The sequence below is a fragment of the Typopeltis vanoorti genome, chromosome 12 (assembly GCF_054136105.1).
Source record: "Typopeltis vanoorti isolate ZY-2024b chromosome 12, IOZ_Tvanoo_1.0, whole genome shotgun sequence".
Lineage (NCBI taxonomy): Eukaryota > Metazoa > Arthropoda > Arachnida > Uropygi > Thelyphonidae > Typopeltis > Typopeltis vanoorti.
The window spans coordinates 2,847,066-2,874,568 of record NC_143560.1 but is presented as its reverse complement, the minus strand read 5'-3'; the positions used below and the strand labels follow the sequence as shown (position 1 = coordinate 2,874,568).

General features: G+C 36.1%; 1 protein-coding gene across 6 annotated transcripts in view; it reads left to right on the top strand.

The window, feature by feature from the left end:
* Positions 1-27,503, top strand: part of LOC150100549 (uncharacterized) — an 844,187-nt gene that overhangs the window by 736,202 nt on the left and 80,482 nt on the right. For all 6 annotated transcript variants that reach the window (XR_016549159.1, XM_090401348.1, XM_090401347.1 and 3 more), the window contains one exon: positions 12,258-12,336. Coding sequence is in view for 5 of the 6 variants with exons in the window: in XM_090401348.1 (XP_090257474.1) it covers positions 12,258-12,336 (79 nt within the window). In the remaining variant the exon portion in view is untranslated. The remainder of the gene's footprint in view (positions 1-12,257; positions 12,337-27,503) is intronic.

Genomic DNA, 27,503 nt, shown 5'->3' with positions numbered 1-27,503 from the left:
ATGTCATCACTATTGCCATGTTTCAACATAAAGATACAACACAGAATTACAAGAAAATAATATTTATTAACTTATATGCTGATATTTTGTTATGATTATTATTTTTATTATTATTTTCAGTATGCAGACGACACGGCCAAGTATCCATTCACAACAGTGCAAATATCACTTACACAAATATGCAACACGACATCAATCAAATCACTAACTGGTTAACCGAAAACGGCATATATATAAACCCTGGAAAAACAAAGCTAATGGTATTCAAAAACCCCCAAACCCTGCCCATACAAACTAAATATCTCACTATCTAACATTCATCCAGCTATACACAAAGCACAGAACCTAAAAGCACAACCATCACACAGGTGAAAACAACATGCTATCTCAGACTTCACTTCAATGCTGATCAAAGTTGGAATAGCCATACAAACTACCTACATACCAAGCTTAGGACAATAGCCAGCAAACTATACAGATTAAAAGACATTGCCCCAACCCACATAAAAATACTAATCTATAAAGCATTATGTGAAAACATTTTAAGATATGCAATCACATCATACGCATTCTGCTCAGACTACAGACTTAACAGGTTACAATGGTTGCAAGATAAAATGGTAAAACTGATATTCTGGGAACAACCCACACTTATGCAGGAAGCATGGACAGAACACAAAATATTTAAGGTGAAACACTTATGCCACTACACAGTCATGTTAAAACATTACTACAGCCAAACCTATAGAGTAACCAGAACAACATATCAAATAACAAGACCACAGTCAACAAACTACATAACATATAAGTACAACAATCACTACGGCAAAGCTACCCGAAACTTCTACATACCTGACATGATAAACAAACTGCCGTTCGACAACAGAAACCTAGGAACATACAGAGAGCTGAAACAGGTGCTATATAAATATTATAGCAAGAATGAAAATTAGAGCAATTCCTGTTTCTCTCTCCCCACACACACACAAACCTATGACAAACCCCCTCTCAAAAACCATCATTACAAGAACACAAAGAAACAAACACACCATGTCAAAATCCAACCCTATTTGCAAAAAAAAAAAAAAAAAGAAGTTAAACTGTGATAGCAGTCAAAGTCTTCCAAGCACGTACCAACAAACAGTAAAATTAACACCTGGCTTGTGACCAGTATAGAAACATAACCAAGAAACCACCACCATTTATCATCTATTATCTTCCTCAGATAAGCTCTGCTATGCTTCGAGGAAGAAAATTATTAACTTGCAAGTATCTGTTACTCACAATTGTAATGTGTCATAAATATTATATATATATATATATATATATATATATATATATTTATTACAGCATCTATGCATGCAATTTATCTGAGACGTAAAAAAAAAATTATTATTATTATTATGTATATTATGCATAGTATGTATATCTATACCAAGCAAGGAAGACAAAAACAGAGAACAACTACAAGTTCCTGTGAACAAAGAATTCCCAGATATTTTTGAGAAAGAATGAAAACACTCGAGTATACATAATTACAAGTGAATCCGACTTACACAGCCTACCAATATAAAACACAAACTTTTCAGATCCTTAAGAATAAGATTAGAACTCATTTAAAAACTACATAATGGAGATCTCAAACATAGGTGAACATATCCAGTCAGACAACATAAACTTCAAGGTCTTTGACCCTTTGAAGAAATGGTCAGACAACATTTGCACCAACACTAACTTCACTATCATACACACAAACATAAGAAGTATAAAAAAACACTGGCTTACATTGATAACACAGCTCAATTATACCATGATAAACATAGACGCGCTAATACTGACCGAAGTTGCATTGAACGACACAGAAATTTATGCATACAACATAAATAATTATCAAACCTACAACTTATGTAGACCAAACAAAAGAGGAGGTGGCATTGTGGCATTTATCAAAGAAAATACAATGTGACAGAAAAACAAACTCACTTCGAACATGCAGAAACACTAATTTTGTAAATCACAAATAGCCACAATAGTATCAAATACACAATAAACACAATATACAGACCCCCAGATAATAATCCACTCAGTTTTCTTCACGAGTTAGAAACATGGCTAAGCGACATCGAACTGCGTACAACACACAGGCTCATCCTAATAGGAGACATTAACATAAATACTCTTGACCACGCGTCCTCCCCAACAAGAGAAGAAATACTCAATAACTCACTAACACAATCATGCATTGATCATATCAACATACGGGCTCCCATCCATACATATACATCATCAGTAACTAACGTATAAATTGCCGATCACTACTTTGTCTCAACTTCGTTTTATTACGTTTCCTACCCCCCCTCCCACTACCACCACAAAAGTTGACAAAACTTGATCATACTAAAGAGCATTGTCGATAACCAAGTAAAAAATAAAAATACAGACTGGAATTCCCTACTTAAAATAAATGATCCTGTAACATCATACGAGAATTTTCAACTAAAGTTTACAGAATACAAAAAAGCAACAAAACCTACACAAACGAGGTGACAAACAGACAACAATCCATGGATAAACGACGACATGCTAAATACTATTACTGTACAAGAAAATCTATGGCAAAAACTTAAAAAGTCACCCAGTAACACCCATTTACAAACCTTATACAAAAACACAAGAAATAAACTAACAACAAAAATTCGTAGGGCAAAAAGACGCTACTACTTCCAAAAATTCATGGAATATACTGACAACAGTAAGCAAACATGGGCTACAGTCAACGAATTAGTAACCTGAAAAAAAAAAACTTCAGCACAAGATTTTATTGCAAAAAGCTTCAGTCAGGACACAAACCAAGAGGAACTAGCAGACTCATTCAACCATGCTTTCACAAACAACATCACACAACTCAAAAAAGACAAACTACCAACGATCAACAAAAGACTACCGACACAAAGTCAACAACAAATGATGTATTTTCCACCCATAACTAAACAGGAACTGAAAGAAGCAATCTTACAACTAAAACCAAACATCACTCCAGGAATAGACAAAATAAGACTCACAGACCTTATAACACACTTTGAACAAATAAATCCAATACTTTTGAAACTCGTGAACATAATATTCGACACAGGCATTATTCCACAACAACTAAAAACTGCAGTAATTACACCAATATACAAACACGGCAAAAGAAACGATACTCAGAACTACAGACCAATAGCTACACTACCAGTCATCTCAAAAATTCTAGAAAAAATAACACACACCAGACTACAGAACTATTTACAGAAGTACAACATCATCTCACAAAACCAATACGGCTTTCAGAAAACAAAAAGCACCATTACTTTATTAGAAGACATCGCCGACACAATAAACAAAGCTCTCGACAAAAACAAGTACGCCGTCCTTATACTGCTGCACCTAACCAAAGCATTTGACACACTTGAACATGATATACTACTCACCAAACTATACTCAATAGGTATAAGAGGAACACTGCAACATGGTTCAAGAACTGCCTCTCAAACAGAACACAAGTAACAAAAATAAGTACATGTCACAGTCGGAGTATACAAGTAAAACACGTTGTACCTCAAGGTGCCATATTATCACCCACTCTATTCAACATATACATTAACGATGTTCATAACATATCCATAAGAAGTCAGATATTTCAATACGCAGATGACTCTGCACTACTAGCAATCCACACAGACATTAACATTGCTCTCTGCAAAGCGCAACAAGTCCTAAATGAAATCACAAGATACTTCCACCAAAACGCAATTCTAATCAACGGCACCAAAACACAGATGTTGATAATACACAACCCAAGAATCATACGCCCCACATCACTATCGATACATTGTCACACATACCGCTGCATTAACAACAAAAATACCTGCCAATGTTCCGAAACCAAACCTGTAATACACGCAAAATACCTCGGTCTCTATATAGATTCCCACCTTAAATGGACAAAACATATAGAATACCTACACACGAAACTCCGGATCATCACAGCAAAACTCTTCCAAGTTAAAGACATTATTCCACCCAACATAAAGAACTCCTATATCACAGTATCTGCGAATCCCTACTCAGATACAGAATAACAGTCTATGCAAATACATCAACAGCCACCTAACAAAATTAGAAACACTACACAGGAAAATCATGTCAACAGTGATCTGGACACCTTACACGCAACAATCAGTATCTGACAAGCACATGGCGATACACAGAATTCTGAGCATTAAAACCTGAAACACTACATGACATTAACAAGGAATTACTTCAACATCATCTATCGAAACAACAGAGACACATATCGTATAACACGACCTACAACAACTCTCTACATCCCCACACCCTTGAACAACTCATACGGTTCTTTTGTGAGATCACATCAGATACCCACGCAACTCAGCAACCTACCAAGAAAGTTAAAACACGTAGATAACTACAGTACATTAAAAAACGAACTCTGGAAAATCTACCAACAAAGTTAAGAAACCATTGACACTAATATACACATCACAAATCACTAGCATCCAATGCCTACATCCCATACATAAACAGTAGCAACAACACAAATAGTGAAGGCTAAATCCCACTCTCTTCATAAAAGCTAACCCAAGCTTCGAAGTAGGTGGGATTAACTTGCCTCACTCATCTACAAGTAATCCTTATAAGTAAATGCAGAAATTTGTATGTTTTATCCTCTTTCTCAATTATTATTATTATTATTATTATTATTATTATTCTGTATACTCTGTATTCAAAAATTCTGTATAGTCTTTATTGTTAATATTAGAAGAGCATGTGTTGTAAATACATAATATAGAAGCAAAAAAGTATTATTAAAAAAATTTTAATTGAAAAAAAATAAAATAATAAAAAAAAAGAATAAAATAAAAATAATTTTTTTTGTTAAAAAAAAAAAATATATATATATATAGATATATATATATTCTATATTCAAAAATTGTGTATAATCTTTATTGTTAATATATAATAAGTGTAAATAAGTGTAAATACATAATATAGAGGCAAAAACATATTTTTAAAAATTTTAATTGAAATCCAATGTAGAAAATGCAGCACTTTGTGCTGAATTCTGTAAAATTATAAGTTGCAATGTCACTCAAGATGTTTATTGTATGTGTAAATATTTTAGCAAATCATTAAAAAATATCATATCAAAAAAAAAAAAAAAATTATTATTATTCAGGCCTCCATGGAGTTAAAAGACTCATTGTGGGAGGTCCTTCCTAGAAAACACAAAATCTATCACTCTCAGTAAAGGTCGAAACTGATCTGGGTAGTGGCCCTTCCCTTAATGCATAGCATTACACATGTCCGAAAGGAGATGTGTTTTGCATTATGGGAGATACTAAGGCAAGTGATGAGAACTTATACCACCTTTACCATGAGTTTCCCCAGTCCTGAAAGTACTTCAAGCACAAACTTTGTTTGCTAACACTTGGATAAAGGATAAAACCCAATATATAATTAGGGCATAGCCAAGTGAAAAAACTTCCATAAACGTATCTCTTATCCAGAGAATTTTAATAATAGGGTGTGACACCCTTTGGCAACTCGTATAGGTAAATATGACTTCTCCATTACTTCCACCTTAGTATGGGAGCCAGACCACCTCTGGGTCTGGCTCCCACTGATGTGCTTTTGTGGAGAATTGGTTGCTTTCCCTGAGATGTGAGAGGCTCTGCTTGGGTGTAGGTCTTTGCCTGTCTCTTGGGGCCACCACTGAGATTATGGCTCTGCTTGGTAGTGTTGGGGTGAGCCTGTCACTGAGTGGAGCCACTGCTGAGCTGGATGGTCCTTCGGTCACTCATAGGGAGTGGTCTGGGGGACCACCTAATTTTTAGAGAGGTCTTTACTTAAACAGCACCTCATTAAAGGTCGAAACTAGTCTGGGTAGTTGCCCTTCCCATAATGCATTATACATATCCATGCAGAGATGTGATTTGCGGTATGGGAGATACTGAGGCAAGTGATGAGAACTTATACCACCTTTACCATGAGTTACCCCAGTCCTGAAAGTACTTCAGGCACAAACTTTGTTTGCTAACATTGGATAAAGGATAAAACCCATTATATAATTAATGCATTCCAAGTTTATTTGTTATTAGCTGTTATATAAATGCAGAACTGTGGTAGCAAAATACTGAATAGAAATGAAATGAATATTACATATCAATACTTGAGGTAGAAAAGCCGTCATATAACTGAAATGTGTAAAGGCCACTGGAGAAGATGGTATTTGACCAGAAATATCCAAATATGAAAGTCTAAAGGGTTTACAATAGCCCCACTGCATAATTCATATGCCCTTGGTCAGAGAGTGAGATTCTTGATGATTGGCATAGAACTCCCATAGTAATAATACCTTCAATAAAAAAGGAAAATCAAACTGAATGTTAGAATTACAGGGGATTTATCCTGTTAAGTGTAAGTCCAAGCAATATTTATGCAAGTATTATATTTATGTTAATATTTATGCAAATGTGAGAAGAGGATAAGAAAAATGCATACTTTTGCAACTATCATCAGCAATGATATCCTCCCTATTATTATTATTATTCGGGAGGATATCATTGCTGATAATAGTTGCAAAAGTACAACCAACAAAATTAGCAGTTAAAGATGGTTCTTTTGATGCTGTCCGGTGTGAGATAGATTCAAATAGGACAAAATACATTGTTGATGCTGCAAGGGGGTCCACAGGAAGATGTAGATGCTATGTATCAGCAGATTAGCACAATGAGTGTAGGCCGAACAATTATTATGGGAGACTTTAACTATGGGGACATCAATTGGAGGGAGGAAAGGAGATATGGCAAGATGGAAGTGAGATTTATACAGTTGCCAAGGGATAATTACATGAAACAACATGTTATAGAAAGGACAAGAGCTTTGAGGGTATTGGATCTGATAATAGCATCAGAAAATGTATCCATAACCAAGGTAGACACTCTCTGCCTCCAATTCGGAAGAGTGACCGTGTAGTCTTGTTCTGGGAAGTGGCCAAACGTGGAGTTCTCTGCCAAGAAAGGGTTTATGTTAAACTGGTGATTATGAGAGACTCTGGAGTCATCTTGGAACAGTGTCATGGCTTGAGAAGCTACAAGGAAAGAATGTCAGTAGTGCATGGCAAATGGTCAGAGATTGCTTGAGAGTAGCAGTATCAGCCTTCATACCCAAGGTCAGGAGGATAAACCAAGTTAGAATTAAAGTGGATGAGTAGGGATATAAAGCAAGAGCTGCAAAAACAGAACACATTGTGGAGGAAATATAATGAAAAAAGTGATCGGCAGACTCATGAGCAGTAAGAAGGGTGACTAGTATGGTAAGGAAGATGACTAGTATGGTAGGGAAGGCCAAATCAGACTATGATTTGGTCCCACACTCTACTAGGAGTGTGGGACCAGAATTTTTGCATGGAGAGTGGTGAGTGAGTGGAATGGATTGCCAGAATTGGTTGTGAGTTCCCTAATGGTGAATGGATTTAAAGAGCGGTATGATAGGATTTGTGTGTATGATGATTGATCTGGGTCTCTAGGCTCCATGGAGATACTGTAATATAATAATAATAATTATTATTATTACAGATGCCTTTATGGAAAACAACAATAAAACAAGGTATCCAGTTAATCAGAAGAACTGTTATCAGTACAATTCTGTATGCAGATGATCAGATTATATTCTGAGACAATGAAGATGACCTTCAAAAATCAGTTCATGAATTAAACAAAATAACCCAACAATACAATTTAAAAATTTCATGAAAGAAAACAAAAGTCATGGCCTTTAAAGGTCGCCTAGCTTAAAAGGTTTTCTATATAGTTATAGAAAATAAAATAATAGAACAGATGACAGAGTTTAGTTGTTTAGGCTGTATAATAACATATCTAAAAGATAAAGATATAGATGAAAAAATAAAAATATTTCAGAAATCTGTGGAACAAATAAAAGGACACTGAATAAAAAACCAAAATGAGAAACTAAACTATAATTTTAGTTTAGTTTCTCATCTTGGTTTAGTCACTGCCACTCTACTATATGGTTCAGAAACATGGACCATTAAAAGAAAGATGAAAGTAAAATACAAGCTGCAGAGATGAGATTTTTAAGAGCAATTAAAGGATTCACAAAATTGGACATATAAGAAATGAAGACATCAGAAAAGAATTAGATATTTACAACATAAAGGAAAAGATCAAGGAATATAGAGAGAAATGGGAAGAACATCTATTTAGGATGGAAAAATATCAGCTACCAAAAGAAGTGGATAGATATAGACCAAAGGGAGGGAGAGAGAGAGAGTAAGACCAGCTGCAAGATGGAAACCAGTAAAGCCAGACCAGGCAGGTGCCTAATCCTCAAAGAGAAGAAGAAGAAGGTGCCTTTATGGAGTGAAACTCATACTAAGATATCCACACTAATCATTATTCACACAAGATTTATCATGTCTCTCCCTAAACTTATTCACAGTCAGAGTACTCACAACTGCCACTGTCAGTTTACTTCAGTCATTCACTGCTCTCCAAGCAAAAAATATCTAGTCTTCACAGCCTTAGTAACCACATTTTTACAGAATCTCCAGGGGTGACTCCTAATTAGTTTTTTTTTCTAAAAGAACCACATCCAGTTTTACTGACCTTGCTGTCACTCAATGCCTATTCATAGATGATCCCACTATATGTGGTGCATGGCAGCTATTACCCATTTCATTTTAGCCCTGGTTCACTTCTGTTCTCAGTAGTCAACCTGGGAACTCTGAGCTCCCTCAGAGTCACCATATTGTTTCCATGCTTAGTGCAGACATTTGTTTAACACAAGAACATTGGAAATCAAGAAACAGGACTGTGGTCCTCACCATCCACCAATTCAGGCAATGGAATACAAAAGCAGTGGAATACAAAAGATCACCACCACAACGTCTGGCAAAGAAAATGGTAGGAGATGCTCAGGATAGACAAATTGAAAGATTGAGTGCTTTAAGATAGGTGGGGTAGGACCAAAGCAGCCAATATCTCCTTTCCATCCAGTTCCTCATTCCATGATATATATACAGGGTGTTCGGGATAAATTTGACAGTTTCGTAAGGAAAAAGAAAATCTTCTTTGTATCTATTAAATTTAATGAATTGACAAAAAACATTACAGGCAGAGTTAATTACAATACTATCAACAAGATTTACTCAAAATAACCACCATTAGCATCGATCACAGCTTCAATCCTGCTTCGGAACCTCGAACAAGCTGATGCTACAGTCTCCCTGGGAAGGGCCGCAAAAACTGTTTTAATTTTATCCATTAACTGGGCTTTTGTATTACTGGAAGTGCGATTGGTGTCTTTTTCAACTGCGCCCCATACAAAATAATCCATGGGGTTAAGGTCTGGGGAGTTTGGAGGCCAAACATTTGGACTGGTGAAGTCGTAGAAATTTTCAGACAACCATTTTTGACTTTTCCCAGAGGTGTGGCAAGGGGCCGAATCCTGCTGCCATACATACGGCCTACCATTGGCTACCCTTGTTATCCAGGGCTTGACTACAGTGTTTAGCAACTCCACGTAGCCATCTGAAGTCAACCTGAGGCCCTCTTGGAAAAAATGCGGAGGCATCTCATTGCCTTCAGAGGATACACATCCGAAAACCATCACAGTTTGGGGAAATTTAGTCTGCATTACACGAGGAATGTCCTTTGTACTGTATGCAAGCCATCTGTTATTCTGCGTGTTGTGTTTTTGATCCTGGCAAAAGTTTTTCTCATTGGAAAAGAACCAGATTGTTTGTGGTTCCGCAGGATGTTTCACTTTGCTTAGAAGTTTCTTCGCGTTTATCAAACGTTTTTCACGGGCCTTTTCTGTAAGCAGCTGACCTTTGCGGCGCTTGTATGAGTAGTAGCGGAGGTCTTCATTGAGTGCAAGCTTCATAGTAGAGGCTGCAACATTCATTTCACGTGACAAAGCCCGAATTCCAATGCCAGAGATCTTCAACACCTGTTCCTGCAGATTTGCGAGGAATTCTGCTGTACGAACGCAATCAGATCGTCTGCTAGGGATCTTTCTTCTTGCTACATCCTCGTAGTCACCATTGCAAGTCTCTAGTTCATGCCTGATTGTTTTTACTGTATTCAGGGAGCATTGGGCAGCAGTCGAAATATCCTTATTTTGATGGCCGGCACGAATCATCATGATACAAGTTATTCTCTTCCATGATTCAGGTGGGTTCCAGCTATCCATCCTTTCTGACATCTTGTATATGAATGAAGAAGGGTCCAACCTTTTAAATGAAGAGAAGTGTGTGTTAATACATGTAACTTACGGAAAAATATAATTAATTATAAATATGTCAAATTTATCCCGAACACCCTGTATATATAGCTAGAAACTATGTCATGGATTGAGGAAGTGATGAAATCAGTTCCTCATTCCATTATGGTGATTATGAAAAGCTGTCTCCTGAGCTTTTCATAATCACTATCCTTATTGTTCCATCTATATCCCTTGCTAAAAGAAGTTTTCATCTAGCTGGCCACCATCCATGCGATCACTTTCACCATCTGGAATAAGATTTCACACCCCATTTATAATAACATCTTCAGATGTGATGATCAAATTCATGATTTGTTGATCTTTGTGTGCCCTCTGTTACATATACTACCTAAGGTAGCTTTCTCTCAAAAACTCAAGAAATTCATTCTTTTTTCCCTGAAGAGATTGCATCTAGATGCTATCTCTTTATGGAAAAATCACCAATGATGATGACCCTTTTCTTATTTCAAGACTAATTTGCCTATATTACCAGATCTGTATCAACATCCAGCTAAATATTTTATCCTATTCAACTCACATCATGCTACCTCAAAACCACTTTCATTTTCCCCCTTTGCATCTCCACTTTTGATGGGCATAAATTGACTGCACCCCTCCCTTTTTTGTCCTGTCTATCTTCACAAAAAACATCACATCCCTCCCATTTCTATTCCCATCAGGATAACATTCTCATCCAACCACATCTCACTTATTCTCACAGTTTTTCCTGGATAAATGGACCCTATCAACACAACCATTTTATTCCTTTCTGATGCTTATGGTATTCACATAAATAAACACACTAACTCATTTCTGGGTTTATAACAAGTTTTACTGATGATATGCCACTTCTCAGATGTGACATCTCCATACCTCCCTGACCATTCCTTTCTATCACCACCCACTCCACAACCCTCCCCCAGACCTAAATGCTCCTCCTATATCTCAGGCAATCTCATTCCTTTTTTATTTCCTCATGCATTCACATTTTACATTCAGCATCCACACATTTTATTCTCCCTGTCCACCCTTACTTCTCCCATTTTCCTGAGTATCCTGCATTTCTGTTCTCTCATTCTTCTCACCAAAATTGTTCACCTCTCCATTCACAAGCACTCTTTATCTCCTAACATACAATCTTGCTCTTCCATATTATCTCTTATCTCTCTGTTCACTGTAGTCATTCCATCCCTTCCAGCAACAATCTCTCCATTTGACTTACACATCAAAACCATTTAATTGCAGTCTATCTCTCTTATACAGGTCTATCCTGTCCCTCAAAATCATCTCACATATTCACAGACTGCACTCCTTTCTCCTCATACAGCTCTGTTAGTATACCATTTATGATTTCTGCTTGCCATCTTAACTCCTTACTGTCATACCTTGGCAACACTGACTACCCTTCCTCTCAGACTGTTATTTTTTACTCTCTTCAACAACTTCCTCACATCCACTCTGACATTCTTCTTATTCCCAACCAAATTACTCTTTCCTCCTACTACTACCAACTCTTTTGCTCACTTCTTCCTCACATCTAACCTCACTGACTCCTCATTCTACCTCCAGGAAAACAGACCTTGTACACCTTTTCATTCTCCACACCTCTGATAATTGAATCTCTTTACAGCATAACTCTTGAATTACTTGTTACCTCTTTCACATAGCCATATTTAATTCCATCTTCTGTTCAGTGCATATCTGTAATTCTCCTCATTTTACTCTGTATGTGCTTTGTTTCTTGCCTCACTCTCAGTAACTCTGCTTTCACTTTCTCACTACCATTTATGCTCAAAATTAGATTAAATTCTGGAATAAAAACTTGATAGTATTTAACTAAGACTTGTTTTTTTAATGAATATGCTATTTAAGTTAGATAAATTTTTTTGTTTTATCTAACTGACTAGAGCTAATAGGCGTCTACGTATGCATGAAGAATTGGATAACTTAAGGTTTCCAGAACTAATGATAGGAATTCCAAAACCGGTATGTATAAATTTTGTCTTAAATATATATATATATATGATATGATGTTTTACACATCGACCAAGAGTTCACTTAAGAAAAATTAATTTCTCTGACATCTGAATTTCCTTATTGAACAAGAGTTTTTGCTCTCTTAAGATTTCTGCCTGGTCTCTGAAGAGAACCAACCAGTTCGAAACAGTTGTCAGGCCAATGAAACCTTTATCAAATGCACTAATAGAAGCAAATACATGGACACTTGGGCAGCGCCCATGTCTTTTAAGTAGTGCAAGTTAAAGCAACTCCGGAATGCCAAGAATTGTATTCTCATAAGCTCTCAGGTCAACTTACAAAACTTTCATAGTTCTACAAACATTCGGCTTTGAAATAATGTTGGACCTAGTATCCACTTTCCTATGTAATATATATGATTTTTTTTTCGAATGATTTAAGTACCATGTTGCATTTTCTGTTCAGTACAACACTCTTATTGACTGCAGTGTATATATTCAGATGTGTACTAGTCTTACTTTAAATATACTTAGTGTTTTTCATAATCATAATGCCTTCCTTTTAACTTTCTCCCCACCACAACAACAAGAAACAGCTCAATGTTTTTTCTCATGGATTTTTTTACAGCTTTCATAGATGTCCATCATTATTAGTTACCTAAGGTAGACTCAATAAATATTATTACACATTATTTTATGTAATACTTATTTTTTAAACAAAATATTCAAACAAGTTTCTTGGATATCCTTAGTGCATAAAAGGTTACAAGGAAGTGGAGCAGAATTATAATAGAATAATCATACATAATTCCATATGAATAATTATTACTTCTAGTTTTCCTGGAGCAAAAATGAAAAATATAACAAATGCAATTGTAAAACAGAAAAGAAAAGTGAAACTTTTCTTTTAAGTGAAAGAAATTGTAGTTCTTGTAGGTACAAATTATTTAGCTAGCAATAAATACAGTATGGGAGAGGATATAAAAGGACTGCTGGCAAAAGTGAGAGAGTGAAAATCATTAATTTATTACCAATATATGATAGTAGTGAATGAAAAAGAAGGGCTCTGATGGTAAATAATTCAATGCATAGGTAGGCTTCTGTAGAAGGAATGGATGCAAGTTTTTGTATGTGTGGAGTGAGTTTGATGGAAGAATTAATTTATATAAGGATGGCCTGCATTTGAATGTGTTCAGTATTAGAAGTCTGGAGAAATTATTTATTAGTGTGAGACCTAATATGTAGAGTCACAGAAACTAGATCATGATGGGAAGAATGGTGAAGATCTGTGTAAGAGTGACCAAGATATGCAACTCTGTAATGATACAAATGTGCATTATCATGGAGATGATTATGAGGTAAGAATGAGTATGTACTCCTCCATTTCAGACTTATTAAGTATGCACAGTACTAAGATATCTGTATAAGTGAAGCATTAGTTAGGAACAGGGATCTGAAAGTTGTCTGACTAGATCATGCAAGTAAGAGTATACAAAAAAAGCTTCGAAATAACTTATTATGTCTATACATGAATGCTAGAAGTATTAGGGACAAAGGGGGTAGGTTTTTGCTTTGATAAATACTTTGGGACCTCAGGCTGTAGGCATTAGTAAGACTTAGCGCTTAGAAGCAGATGTAAAGAATACAGTACAGGGTATCCACATTGGACCTCTGTAGTTTCAAAGAATGGTAAAAAATCAAAATGTGGAAATATGTAAGGTTTAGATTGTTCAAACGTTCCAGAGAATGTACAAGTTTCATCTAGAATTTTTTCCTGTGTTGCAATGTGGTGGTATTGCTGGACAGGGCTGTTGTAGTTTTGTTATGGTTTTAAACATGGCATTAGGGTCAGGGAAAGCACAAATTGTGTGGTGGTTAGCTGAGCTGAAATCAATCAAAGCAGTGCAGAATAAGTTCTGTCAGTTGTGTCTAATCAGTTGTGTCTAATAATAAGTTGTGTCTAAAAAAAAAAAAAAAAAAATGGCAGCACCAGACCCCAAGAGCATCTGTTTGTGGGAAAAAAATTTCCTAATGACAGGAAACATTTCGAAACAACATGCAACATGGAGGAGAAAAGCAACAAATATCAGAAGAGAAGGCAGAGAGGATTCATGACACCTTTGTGTGAAGCCTGACAAAATCCTTTGGGAGAGCATCACATAAACTGCAAATACCCCGCTCCACCATTCACAAGGTCGTCCATCATAAGTTGCGTCTACATGTGTACAAAGTGTAAGTGTTGCAGGAAATTAAGTAAAATGATAAGCCACATTTTTCAGCTTTAAACATTAGCCACAATGGCTAATGTTTAAAGCTGAAATTATGGAACGTGTTGATGAGAATCCAGATTTCTTTCCCAGATTTGCTTTTCAGATGAAACCACTTGTCATGTGATCAGAAAAGGGAACAGGCACTTTGTCAGGATATGGGGGGGAGGGGGGTGAAAATCCTCACTGTCTCATGGAACACATGCGTGACAGTCCCAAGGTAAATGTCTGGTGGGGTGTAATGCGAAATGCTATCATGGCCGATTTTTTTCATGGAAAGCAATATTGACGGAATGCTTTGTTTTCTTTCCACAACTCGAAAACTTGCAACCACACATCCTCTTTCAACAGGATGGTACCCTGCTACACTGGCATTTGGAGGTCTGTGCAACTCTTGAGGTCTTCCCTCAGCAGTGGATCAGATGTGGAGAATCGATTCCCTTGCCACCATGATTGATCTTACCCCCATTTGATTTTTTCTTGTGGGGGTATGTGAAGGACACAGTCTATGCAACTAAAGTGGACAACATAGAGAACCTGAAACATCGCATTTCTTCTGCTGTGTCCTCCATCACCTCTAACATGCTTCAGAGAACCTGGTCAGAGATAGACTATTGACTTGACATTGTGTGTGCTACTAAAGGAGCACACATGGAAGTGTACTGATTTCTTTTTTCAAAAACTTGGTGAGTGTTCCTTCTCATTTGTACAATTTTGATGCCATGGTCCATACACTTAAGTAGTAGTAACATGTTAAAATTAGGGAGGTGCAATGTGGACACCCTGTGTACTTTTAGGAAGGATAAACAAAATAGGAGAGAAGATTTTCTGCTAATGATATGAGTCTAGTTAGGGTAGAAAGCTATGACTGCAATAATAGTAACAATTTTCCATGTAGCTGAGAGTTTGAAACTATCTGATGTGAGGTAGATTCTAACAAGACCAACTGCACAGTGGGGTGTGGTTACAGACCTAGTGGATCAGTTGCCGGTGACAATGAAATACATCACCAAATCAAACTTGATGGGTACTAAATGAGTAATCATCATGGGTGATTTTAATTAGCTAGTCTATGATTGAGTAACAGTGAAATCTCATGAAGAAAGAAACTGAATTTATTAAGCTGTTGTGAGACAACTTCTACAAGCATCATGTGACAGAAGGAACTCAAGGGTGAAAGTGTTAGGTCTTATGTTAATGTCAGAGGGATTTCAGCTAAAGACATGACTGTTCTGGCCTCTGGGTGGTAATAGCAATCATACTGTACTGATCGGAAGTGACTAAGTATATGAATGCTCCATTCAGAAAAGATGATGCATTGAACTTGAAGTATACTGTGTGCTGTCTCATGGTATTGATTGCTATATGGGAAGCATATTAGTACTGCATGGGATGCATTTAAAAATAATTAACTGATGCAATATCAAAATATGTCTCTAGAATTTGAAGAATAAAGATAGGAGTGAAATTGTATAAAATCTTATTAGGCAAGCGATTCTTAAAAACAAGATAATGTGGATGGAATACTGTGTGCATAAGGATGACATCAGTTATGAAAATTATAAGGTGCAAGTAAGAAAGATTAGAAGTTGTATGAAAAGTTAAGCCTGAGCATGAAAAGAAACTGGCTCTGCAAGCTAACGACAATGCAAAAGAATTCTGTAGTTATGCTGCAAGTGTGAAAGAATAACTCTACTAAATGTAGATGGTATGTGGGTGACAGATACAGAAGAGATTGTTCAACTAATGAGAACCTTTTTGCTAAGAGCTATCAACCTGCTGTATACATGCAACATTGAGCTTGGTGCTACCTCTGGATGAAGAAACTCAGATATATGAAAATGAGGTTAGACTGTTGCATAAACTGAATAAGAGTTTGACAAGGAATTGATGGAATAGCAGCATGGATGCTGAAAAAGTGTTTAACTGAGCTGCTCATCTGGCTGTATAATTTCAGTCTCAGTGCAGGGAAGATTCTACAGGAGTGGTAAGAATGTATGACAATCCCATTGCATAAGGGATTTGAAAAGACTGATGGATTTAACTATCAACCTATCAGTATCTCTACAGTGGTGGTGATTTTGGAAAAGTCAGGAAGAGCTCACATACAGAAATGGATTAACAGTGAAGCTATACTTTGCAAAGAATAGCATGAGTTTATTAAGGGAAGGTTATGTTTAATTGACTTCTTCACATTTTATGATAATGTTACAATGAAGTCAGATGAGAGAAATGGATACACTATAAGACTTTTTGGACTTTGCTAAGGCTTTTGACAGGAGAGAGCATGGAAGGCTATTGCATGAGTTGGAGGATATAGCATTGGATTATAAACTATTAGCACTTGGATAAGAGAATGGCTGACTGACTGATATCAACAGCTGGTGTATGGGAGTGAGTGAGTGAGTCTTTTAGATGTAAGGTGACTAGTGGTGTACCACAGGGATCTGTCTTTTGTCCACTGTTATCCAATCTTTACATTAATGACATTGGGAAGGATTTGATTTGATTTGACAGGAGATGCAAACATAGGCAGGATAATCAGAAGTACAACTGACTACTTTGAAACTGGAATTATGGGGTGAAAATAGCTAACCAGTTGAATGTTAGTAAATGTAAAGTTATGCACTTTGGTGTACTGAGATAGCTGATGGCATATTGCATAGGATTAGGCTAAAGAAATTGATCAGACTAGGGATCTTGGAATTTTGGGTAGAAGGAATTTGAAGTTCAAAGTCCACATAGCAAAGATTGCAAGTTCAACTCAGAGGATAATTCCAATGCATGCTGAAAGGAATATTGACATGTAAGGAGAAGTCATTTTAAGTACATATACATATACATTAAGTACATATACTAGTTGGTATAACAACTATGTTATACCAACTAGTTTCACCAACTAAGGCTGTTGGCATCTTCAGGGTACATAACTGATGTAAGGCACTAAAAAGTAAAAAAAACTGTTACAGTTTTTTTACAGACTGAGAATTTGTGAACTGTAGATTGCAGTAAACAACAGAAAGAGGGATGATATAATACAGATCTTCAAACTTCTGAAAGGATCATATAGCATATCATGATGAAATTTTTCATTCTTTATGGGAGTTGGGGAGAGGATGAGAGGGCATCCATTCAAGTTGAGAATGAATGCATTCAAGAAATAGGTGCGAACTAGAGATTTCTCTCGTATAGCATTAGCTGATTGGAATGGCATAGCCTTGAAGGTGGTGAGTGCAGGTAGTTTATATGAATTTAAGAAGAGGTATGAGAGCTGGTGTGGATGATATGTGGCATCACTTGATAAGTCTCTGACCCCTTGAAGGTCTGTGGTAATCATCATCATCATCATGCATATCAAGGATTTAGGATATCCTTGATGTGTATGATGTCAAGAAACAAGCCATACCTAGCATGGCCTGTTTCGGCCTTAGAAGTCATTGTTGATCTATATCTATTCTCCTCTTTTGGTAGCCGATATCGAATTTTGTGGCCAGTAATCACTATTAATTATGTATCATTATTTTATTGTATGATTGTATTATGTATGACTATTATGTAGGATCATATTATTATTATTATTATTACCACAGACCAGGACGTCCTCTTAAACGATTCAACAATGACTTCTAAGGCCGAAACAAGCCATACCTAGCATGGCCTGTTTCGGCCTTAGAAGTCATTGTTGAATCGTTTAAGAGGACGTCCTGGTCTGTGGTAATAATAATAATAATAATATGATCCTACATAATAGTCATACATAATACAATCATACAATAAAATAATGATACATAATTAATAGTGATTACTGGCCACAAAATTCGATATCGGCTACCAAAAGAGGAGAATAGATATAGATCAAAGAGAGAGAGAGAGGAAGACCAGTGACAGAATGAAAAGACCAGTGAAGCCAGAACAGGCAAATGCCTAATCCTTGAAGAAGAAGAATTAATAGCAACAAAGCAACTGATTACACAAAACAATAATTATATCAAGACCTTCAAGCGTAATTATTCATAGGAACAAATGAATATCAATAAGCTTTATATTGCTAATTCGAAGCTTATTATTACCAAAAAAATTGTGAAAAATAAAAATCTGAAAGGCAAAAAGATAAAAATAAAAAATGGAGAACAAAACACAATAAACAAAATAAATAAATAAAAAGAAGATTAGAAAGACACAAATATATACTGATAAAGATATGTTCAATAAACGTTTTTAGCTTGAAATGAAAGTGAAAGCATTTGGAAACATTCTCCATAACGAATTTACTAGATATGATTAGTGATTCAAGGAAGGTATTGGAGATGCTTTGCTGCTTACTAGTTTATTAACTACAGTAAAGGAATAAAATGAAAGAATGGCATTACTAGCATGTGAAGACAGATGCAATGCATGATGCGAGCTGTTATAAAAAGATAAGCATTAGTAATAAGGAAAAATATCATTGCGTTTATTTTGTGACAATACTGGTTTTTCGTGCTACTCAAATTGATGATTTTTTTGTATGATTGTGTGGTATATTTTGTTAGGATTTTACTGTCTCGGTATTGTATCAACTGTATTCAACATGGCGGATGCAAGTTTTAGCATTACACCCTCCCATTTAAATACGTTATTTGTAGCATAGTTGGTTGATGATTTTTGTAGCTTGCTATGCACACATCCTGTGGTTTAAAAATGTGGCAGGTGCAAGATGGAAATGTGTATGTGTGCATGGAATGTAGGCAATGGGAGGTGCTGGGAGACATAAGTGTCTCAACCTCAGGATTTAGCGGCAGCAGAGATAGTGCTTCAGAAATGGGTGATTTTCAATTTGTGGATGCCAGTAGTGTATTGGAGGCTGGAGAGAATGTTAAAGACATATATGTGGATTTATCCTTGGGCAGTTTAGCAAATGGAGACAAATATAGAAGTAGGCTAGTGTGAGAGGGATGAGAATAGGTGTAAGAGAATGGTATCAGAGAGCAAGGGGGAGAGGAAAGGGAAAGACATGGGACAACAGGAAATTGCAGAAATTCGAGAGAGTGTAGAAGCAAGGCATCACTTCTTCTGTAGAACCATGAGCACAAATGTCACATTGCCCAGTTCTGCATTCTGATATTTGTCCACATTATTGGATATTGCTTGCTATTCAAGAATATTAGCCTCATATTTAGTGTTGAATACTATAGCTACCTGTATAGCCGGCCTAGTTGTCTGAGTTGTTAGCATATCCACTCTCCAGCTAAGAGGCTGCAGGTTTGAATCCTGCGTAGGCATGGATGTTTGTGATTGTCTTCCACCTTCATACATTCATTCACCCGAGTATAGATACACTCTCCCAATATGGACTGGGTCGTCATGGGAGTAGTAGACCCAAACCTCCCTCAATGGGAGAGGCCTTCACCCTGCAGTGGGTAGAAAAATAGGCTGCTCATCATCATTCATCACTATAGCTACTCTCCTTCTTTTCCCTGATTGTTTCTGCCTAAATATAATATTTTGTATGTATTGCTCAGAAAGATCTCACCAGTTTTTATCTTTTTGTTCCAGTCACCCCTATTATGTCGATCTGGTACTTTTTTTGCTTGTTCCATTTCTTTGCCATTCAGACTTCTTATATTGATAGTACTGATCTTGAGCTCTGGTGTGAGTTGGGATGTGTTTCAGGATTTCTTCTAGTAGCTGACTTTTTGTTTTCTGTCCTGTTCACTGGGAAAAAACAATGGGACCTTGTTTAAGCAGGAAACGCCCCAACTGGCATGAAATTCTGTCATGTTGTACCATCATTTTGCATTCTGGTTTAAGCCAATAGGAATACAATTTGGTTGGCTAAATCCCAAATCGCCAGCCTATTCTCATTTGTTCAGTATCCAGGTAGGATGCACTACGAGAAGTTGAGGATTGGACATTAGGTCAGAAGCCCTGGTTGGTTCCCTGCATTCCTTTAAAGGCTGTGTGGGGTCTCTCAGTTATACAGCTTTAACCCCTTAGCATCTCCTTCCCAAATATATATATATATATATATATATGTGTGTGTGTGTGTGTGTGTGTGTGTATTTTTTGAGAGAGAGAGAGAGAGAGTATGTAATGAGAAAGGTGATAATCAAGCTCAAAAGCAGTACAATGCTCAGCCAGCAAAGGTGACAAGCATGGTAAGAAAGGTAGAATCAGGGAAGGAGAAGAAATTATTCTTATTATTGCACCTTCCATGGAGTCAGCAGACTCATCGTGGGAGGTTCATTCAACTGTGACAACATATTTATCATACCAGATCTTAATATCCTTAACAGTCCTTGCATCAACAACACATTCTGGTAATGTGTTCCATTCACTGACAATTCTCCATATAAAAAATCTACTCCTCACGCCCCCTCTTCACTACACTCTTACATAACTTCCAGGGATGACCTCTGGTTTTTCCCCTTCTCGCCTTCTACTCTTTTTATAATCTCATCTTGATTAATCTGATAAAATCCTCTCACTGACTTAAATGTCGCTATCATATCAACTATTTTTCTTCTTATCTACCAAACTCTGCAATCCACATTTTTTCAACCTCTCTCTCCATAGCTAGCAGTTCAAAGTCCTGATATTGTCTTAATTAATCGCCTCTGGACCCTCTCCAATGTCTCCACATCGACTCAAAACCAGGTGACTAGATTTCAGCATAAATAGTCTAAGTGTGGTGTCCGACCGATGCTTTATACAGTGGCACAATCACTTCCTTATGCCTATATGTTAGAGTACTTCTTATCATAGCAGCACTATGATGTGCAGTCTTTGCAACGCTAGCAATATGCCTTCTAAACATCAGTCTATTGTCAACCATCACTTCCAGATCTCTAATCTCATCCGTACTTCCTGCAGTATGGCACCTTCGATATAGTACACAGCCTTATATTTCTGGGCTCCCAAATGCAATGCCTTGCAAGTATTAATATTAAGACTACAACCCCACTCCTTTCCCAAGTAAAAAGTCTATTCAAATCTTCCTGAAGGGAATGAACATCAGCAGTGCTATGTATTATTCTTCCCAACTCTGCATCATCAGCAAACAACTGAAGATCCCCATTCAATTCACATGATATATCGTTTACAAACAAAATAAACAGCAGGGGTCCAAGAAGAGTGCTCATACACAACCTACTTGTATCCTTCCGAGAGCCAATCTCTGATCCATCTAACTCAGTGTTTCTCAACCTTTCTAAGCCCAAGGACCAGTAAAATGTCTAAAACAATTCTGTAGACCACTAAGTTACAGAGGCGTAGCTGGGGGCGGGGGGTGAGATCCGCCCCTGGCTGCACACACTTTTTTGGTGTTTATGAAATCTTGCCTTATTGTCTATAAAAGCAACTGAGTGATGAAATAGACTTCGACAATGTGATCGACGATTTTGCAAACAGAAAAGCAAGAAAAATAACATTTTAGAATGTTGGAATTAAAGTTTTACTTCAAAAATAAACATAGTGTTTTTAATTTATTTCCCTATACGTTGTTTTGACTTTTTGTAATTTTTTTTAAAAACCTATGTAGGAATTACCAACATTTTGAAAAAGCTGTGCCATTTATAACATAATAAATCTAAAAGCATGTTTTGAAAGATATGGCAACATAATTAAATTGTAAGATTTAATTAATTATGTTGCCATAATTAATTAAAAAGTGATGATACACTTTTGAACGATTAAAAGTGTATCATCATTGAACAAAGTTTTAATTTTTATTAAACAAATAAATAATATGATATAATTTTATTACTACTTACTTTTAATGAGATGGTTGAGCTTCTCAGCCCTTGCAGAGTTGCAGGATATCTGGCTCAATATTGGTCAACTTCAGTCGAAGATCGGCACACACACTAAGACGATTTCTGTATTTTGTTTTTATTTGAAGGAGAAATGAAAATCCTTTCTCACAAAGACAGGTTGTAGAAAACTGCATGACGATTTTCAGTGCTTCTTCAGATAATTCGGGAAATTCACTTCTCACTGAAGGTGAGATCTGGAATCAAGCCAAACAAAGATCACGGAATTGCATTTCAAGCCCACTGTCACTTGAAAGCTCAATTAACTGTTCTTTTTTCAATGATGAAAGGTCATTCTCGTGACTGTAAGAGTTGGATTGTGAATCCACAGAAATTTCTTATAAAATTTATTCAGAAAATATCTTTAAAAATTCTGTTTCAGAGTTTTGAGGTGGTAACAAACCCTTTCCAGAAACTCAGAATCAACAAAAATGTAATTTTCCACTAAAAAGGATTCCAATGTTGGAAAAGGTGCAAATTGTCTGTCTTTTACATAATTAATCCATAAAACCAGTTTTTTCTCGAATGCCTTTATTTTGTTGTAGGCATCAAGAACAGTTAAAGAATTTCCCTGAAGGGAGAGATTTAGTTCATTTAATTTCGAAAAAATTTATGAAAGATGAGATAGTGTTGATAACCATGCTTCGTCAACAAGGGTGATGCAAAATCAGAATTACGTTCATTTACAAATAATAAAACTTCGTGCCTTAATTGAAATAACTTTGTTAGTAATTTGCCCCTGGAAAGCCAGTGAATTTCAGAATGAAGCAAAAGTTGTGTATATTCACTGTCCATTTCATTGCAGAGCACTGAAAATAACCTGTTATATAACAGTCGAGCTTTAATAAAATTAACTAGCTTGACAGCGTTGTATAGCACAGTTTTAAATTCTGGTGGCATTCCTTTAGAAGCTAACGCTTCCCTATGTATGAAACAATGCACCCAATTCATATCCGGAGCTACTTCTTTGACCTTAGAAACAACCCCACTATGCCTGTCTGTGAGAGCGTGAGCTCTATCCTAATAGAAGCCTATACATTTTTCTCACTGGATCCCCTTGTGTATTATGTAATTATTGAGAGTGTGAAATATTTCTTCTCCAGTTGTTCAGGATGACAAAGTTCTACAAAACAGAATATCATCATGAATTACTAAATATATGAAGAGCCAAAGGCTTCAATTCAGCGACGTAAAATTATTTAAATTAAGGGATATTACATCCCATATTGTTTCACAGCCAAAAAAGAAACTCAAAGAGTTTCATGCCAAATATAGAATCATGAATGTTGTTATCATATGCATATCTTACGTAGCATATTAACTACGCATCATTTGTAACATTGGTAGTCTTGGCTATTTGTAACGCATAATAAGGGCTTTTCTTAACTCTTTCGATTAACTGAGATTCTATGTCACCTGCCATATCATTAATTCTCCGACCGACAGTGTCATTTGAAAGAGGAATCAAATCAACATCTTTTAGTAACTTGTTGCCAAACATAGTTTTTACCACATCTTTTATAGCTGGAAGTAGTAAATTTTCCTTGATAGAATGAGGTTTCTCTGTTTTTGCTATGTGCAAACTTAAGAGATAGGATGCTTCCAGTGCTTTGCTATTAATGGAACCCATGGCTGAAATTATATCTTTCCCATGATTTAATGTCCCTATACATTGAAATTTCATAGAAGCCAGAAGTACATGAAATCGCAGGTTTCATGCACTTCATACAACACTTTATAATATAAAACACATTGAGGTTTCTATTCACTTTCATCTCCACACCAAGTAAACCCGAATTCCAAATATGAACTGTTATATTTCCTACTGTATTTTTTTTTTTTTTTGAACTGCTTGTTTCTTCTACTTTAATAGTATCAGATTTACTGGTCATTACAACACTTGTATTACAATTAGGGTTAGCATTACCTGTTTCATTTGCTCTTCTTTTCAAAGTCCTAGTTCTAAGCCACTTTTCCATTATTAAAAAAAGTTTCCGAAAAATATATAAATATATAAATACTGGGGTTAACTCATGACACACTTCGTTCAAGTATCACTTAGCACTTCTGAAGATATACTGAGCCTTGGTTGAAGAAAACCTTCAATAATAAAAATCAATACACAAGAAGCAATTGGTTGAAATGTGGATAACACATGTTCACTTCAAATCTGACAAAACAGCGAGGGAAGATGGAAGCAATAAAACTATATTGTTTTTCACTTTATCCCTCTTTTATTATTCGTCATTCTGCAGCTACAAATTTAGCGGCAGAATGACAAATAATAAAAGAGGGATGAAGTGAAAAACAATATGGTTTTATTGCTTTCACCTTTGAACATTCTGACACACTATTTGTTGGTTTTTTTAAGGCTCCATTTGATTTCAATAATTTTTACTTACTTATTCAATTTTAATTTGTTTTGTTTGGATAATTAAAAAAATATTTATTTAATTAATTTAAGTCTGCCTGCGGACCACCTGTCCCATTGTCACGGACCACAGGTTGAGAAACATTGATCTAACCAATATACTATTCCCATCCTCTGCAGCTTGTACACAAACTTATCACGTGGTATCTATCAAAAGCTTTTGCAAAGTCCAAGAATATCACTGTATATGATTCTCCCTTATCTAATACACCCATTATCCTGTCGCAAGTAAATTGCTAAAACATACCCTTTAAAACATACATCATAAAGAATGCTATGTCCATCAATCCAATCTTGTATTCTCTTCCTACCAATCTCTCTCTCCAACACCTTGACCAACTGTAGTTATAAAGACTGGTCTATAACTGGAAATTTCTATCCTAGAGCCATGCTTGTGGAGTGGTACTATTTTGCCTTCTTTCTGTTCCTTAAGAACCCTGCCCACTTCATCCCTGGAAGTTATGAAAGGAAACTGTGAGAAAGAGGGTGAGGAGTGGTTGAACCATGGAATGCCTTGCTTGATAGAGTGGTGTGAGAGAGAGAGAGAGAACAGTCAATGCGTTTAAGGAGTGGTATGATAGACTTTTTGTTTCCTAGGAGGAACCTCCCTCGATGAGTCTTGATAGGCTTGTGTTTCTTAGAAAGGACCTCCCATGATGAGTCTTTTGACTCCATGGAGGCCTGAATAATAATAATAATAATAATAAATAACCAGGTCAAGGGTATAGCCAACTGTGGTGCACATCCCTTAAGAATACGTGGTGATATGTAACCTATTCCCACAGCCTTATTAACATCTAACCCATCCAACACCTGATACCACTTTGATTCTTTCACTTCCAATTCTCTTAATACTTGCCTTCTTTCTATATATTGCACCTCATCATTTATACCAGTGTGACATGCTGATAAAGCTCTCATTCCATAATTCCATTTATATCCTCCTTTGCAACTGTATTCTGCTGCAATGAGTATCCACCAGTATCAACTTGCCATAATTATTCTTTCTCTTGCTTGCCATATACAGGAAAAATTCCCTTGAGTTAACCTTGGCCTGACCAACCAATCTCCTCTCATACTGCACCTTCTCTTTCTTTACCATGCTCATCACTTTTTAGCCCACACTTTATACTCTTCATGGATCTGATCATCATGAACTGTCTTGCACCTTCTCTATAGCATTTTCGTTTCCAGCACAGCTTGCTTATTTCACTGTTCATCCATTTTACTCCTACTCTATTTGCTCACTTGACCCTTGGTATGCAGTTATACATGATTTTTCTCAGATACTGCCTTGTGAATTTCCATGAATTGTCAACATATTTTCTGCTCAGCTTATCTACCCAATGTACTGACTACAGAGCTTCCTATGATATCCTGCTTTATACTTCCACATATATCCATTTTTGGCAGTAAACTTTTCTTGCTTCATCACTTCCCAAACAAGCACCTCATGATCACTCTCACCAACTGGCATCAGTGTCAACACCTCATTAACAACTACATCTTGTGAAGTTGTCACCAAATCCAAAACATTCAAGTCTCTAGTTGCTTCAGTCACATACTGCTTAAGATATTTACCTCTTAGAAATTCAACAAACTCACTCTCCTTGTTTCTCTACACTGCACCGAAACTTGATTTGAGAGAACATTTAAAGAAGCATGTGAAATGCTCAAACACAATCCTAACCTGAACAAAAATGATGGTCTAACCATTCCAAGAATGTGGAGGACCCATTTGCAACCTTTATAGCAACCAGAACAAGCCAAAGAAAAATCTCAATACAAGAAGACTTGGTGAAGTTTTTTTTTTTTTTTACATTCAATAGCAACCTGAACTGTACAAGTCCAAAAGAAAATCTTAGTATAGCAACCTGAACTGTACAAGTCCTGAAGAAAATCTTAGTATGGGAGGACTTTAGCAGGGTTTATTTTATTTTTTTTTTTTATTATTTTGTTTCACTAGAAGCTAAGTAAAAGATTAATTAACAGCATAGATTCAATTTACCTTTGTAGAGTACAAGAGCATGTAGCTTATTTTCATATACACATGTATTTCTCTGATGATGACCTCAATACAGGAGTCGAAAAATACAGGGGTCGAAACACCAATTGTTATTTTATTAATCATAAAATAAGTCATAAATTAATCATAAAATCAAGTGCCAGAATGATTATGGAAAGATAATTTTGGCAAATTTCACAATTTGCATAAGCAGAATTAAAATTAAAAAAAAATCAATTTTAATTATAATGCAGTTACTGACTCTGGTTTGTTCCTTGTTATGTAAGTCATGTTTTTTTATATCAAAATAAACATTGGAATAGTCACAGTTTTCAGCATCATAACTTCAGGCAGGAGAGTCTACTTTTCTAAATACCTCAGGCAAAAAACAAACACAAAAAAATTTTTTTTTTCACTATATTATTTAAGGAAATTACAACGTACTAGGATATACATTAAAATAAATCTTAATATATTTCCATATTTTGGCAACGTCACGTTGCCATTTTCAAGAACTTAAGTACAAGACACGTGCACGCAGGCACAACAAAACAATAAGTGAGGAAGAAGTATGAAGCTATTATTTCTCCTAAAGTCCTGATGGTGCCCTCTAGCGGGCAATGTTGGTATTCTTGGGCGATTGGGCTGAAGGTCTTCTGATGTAGGTTTCCCAAATTTGAGGAA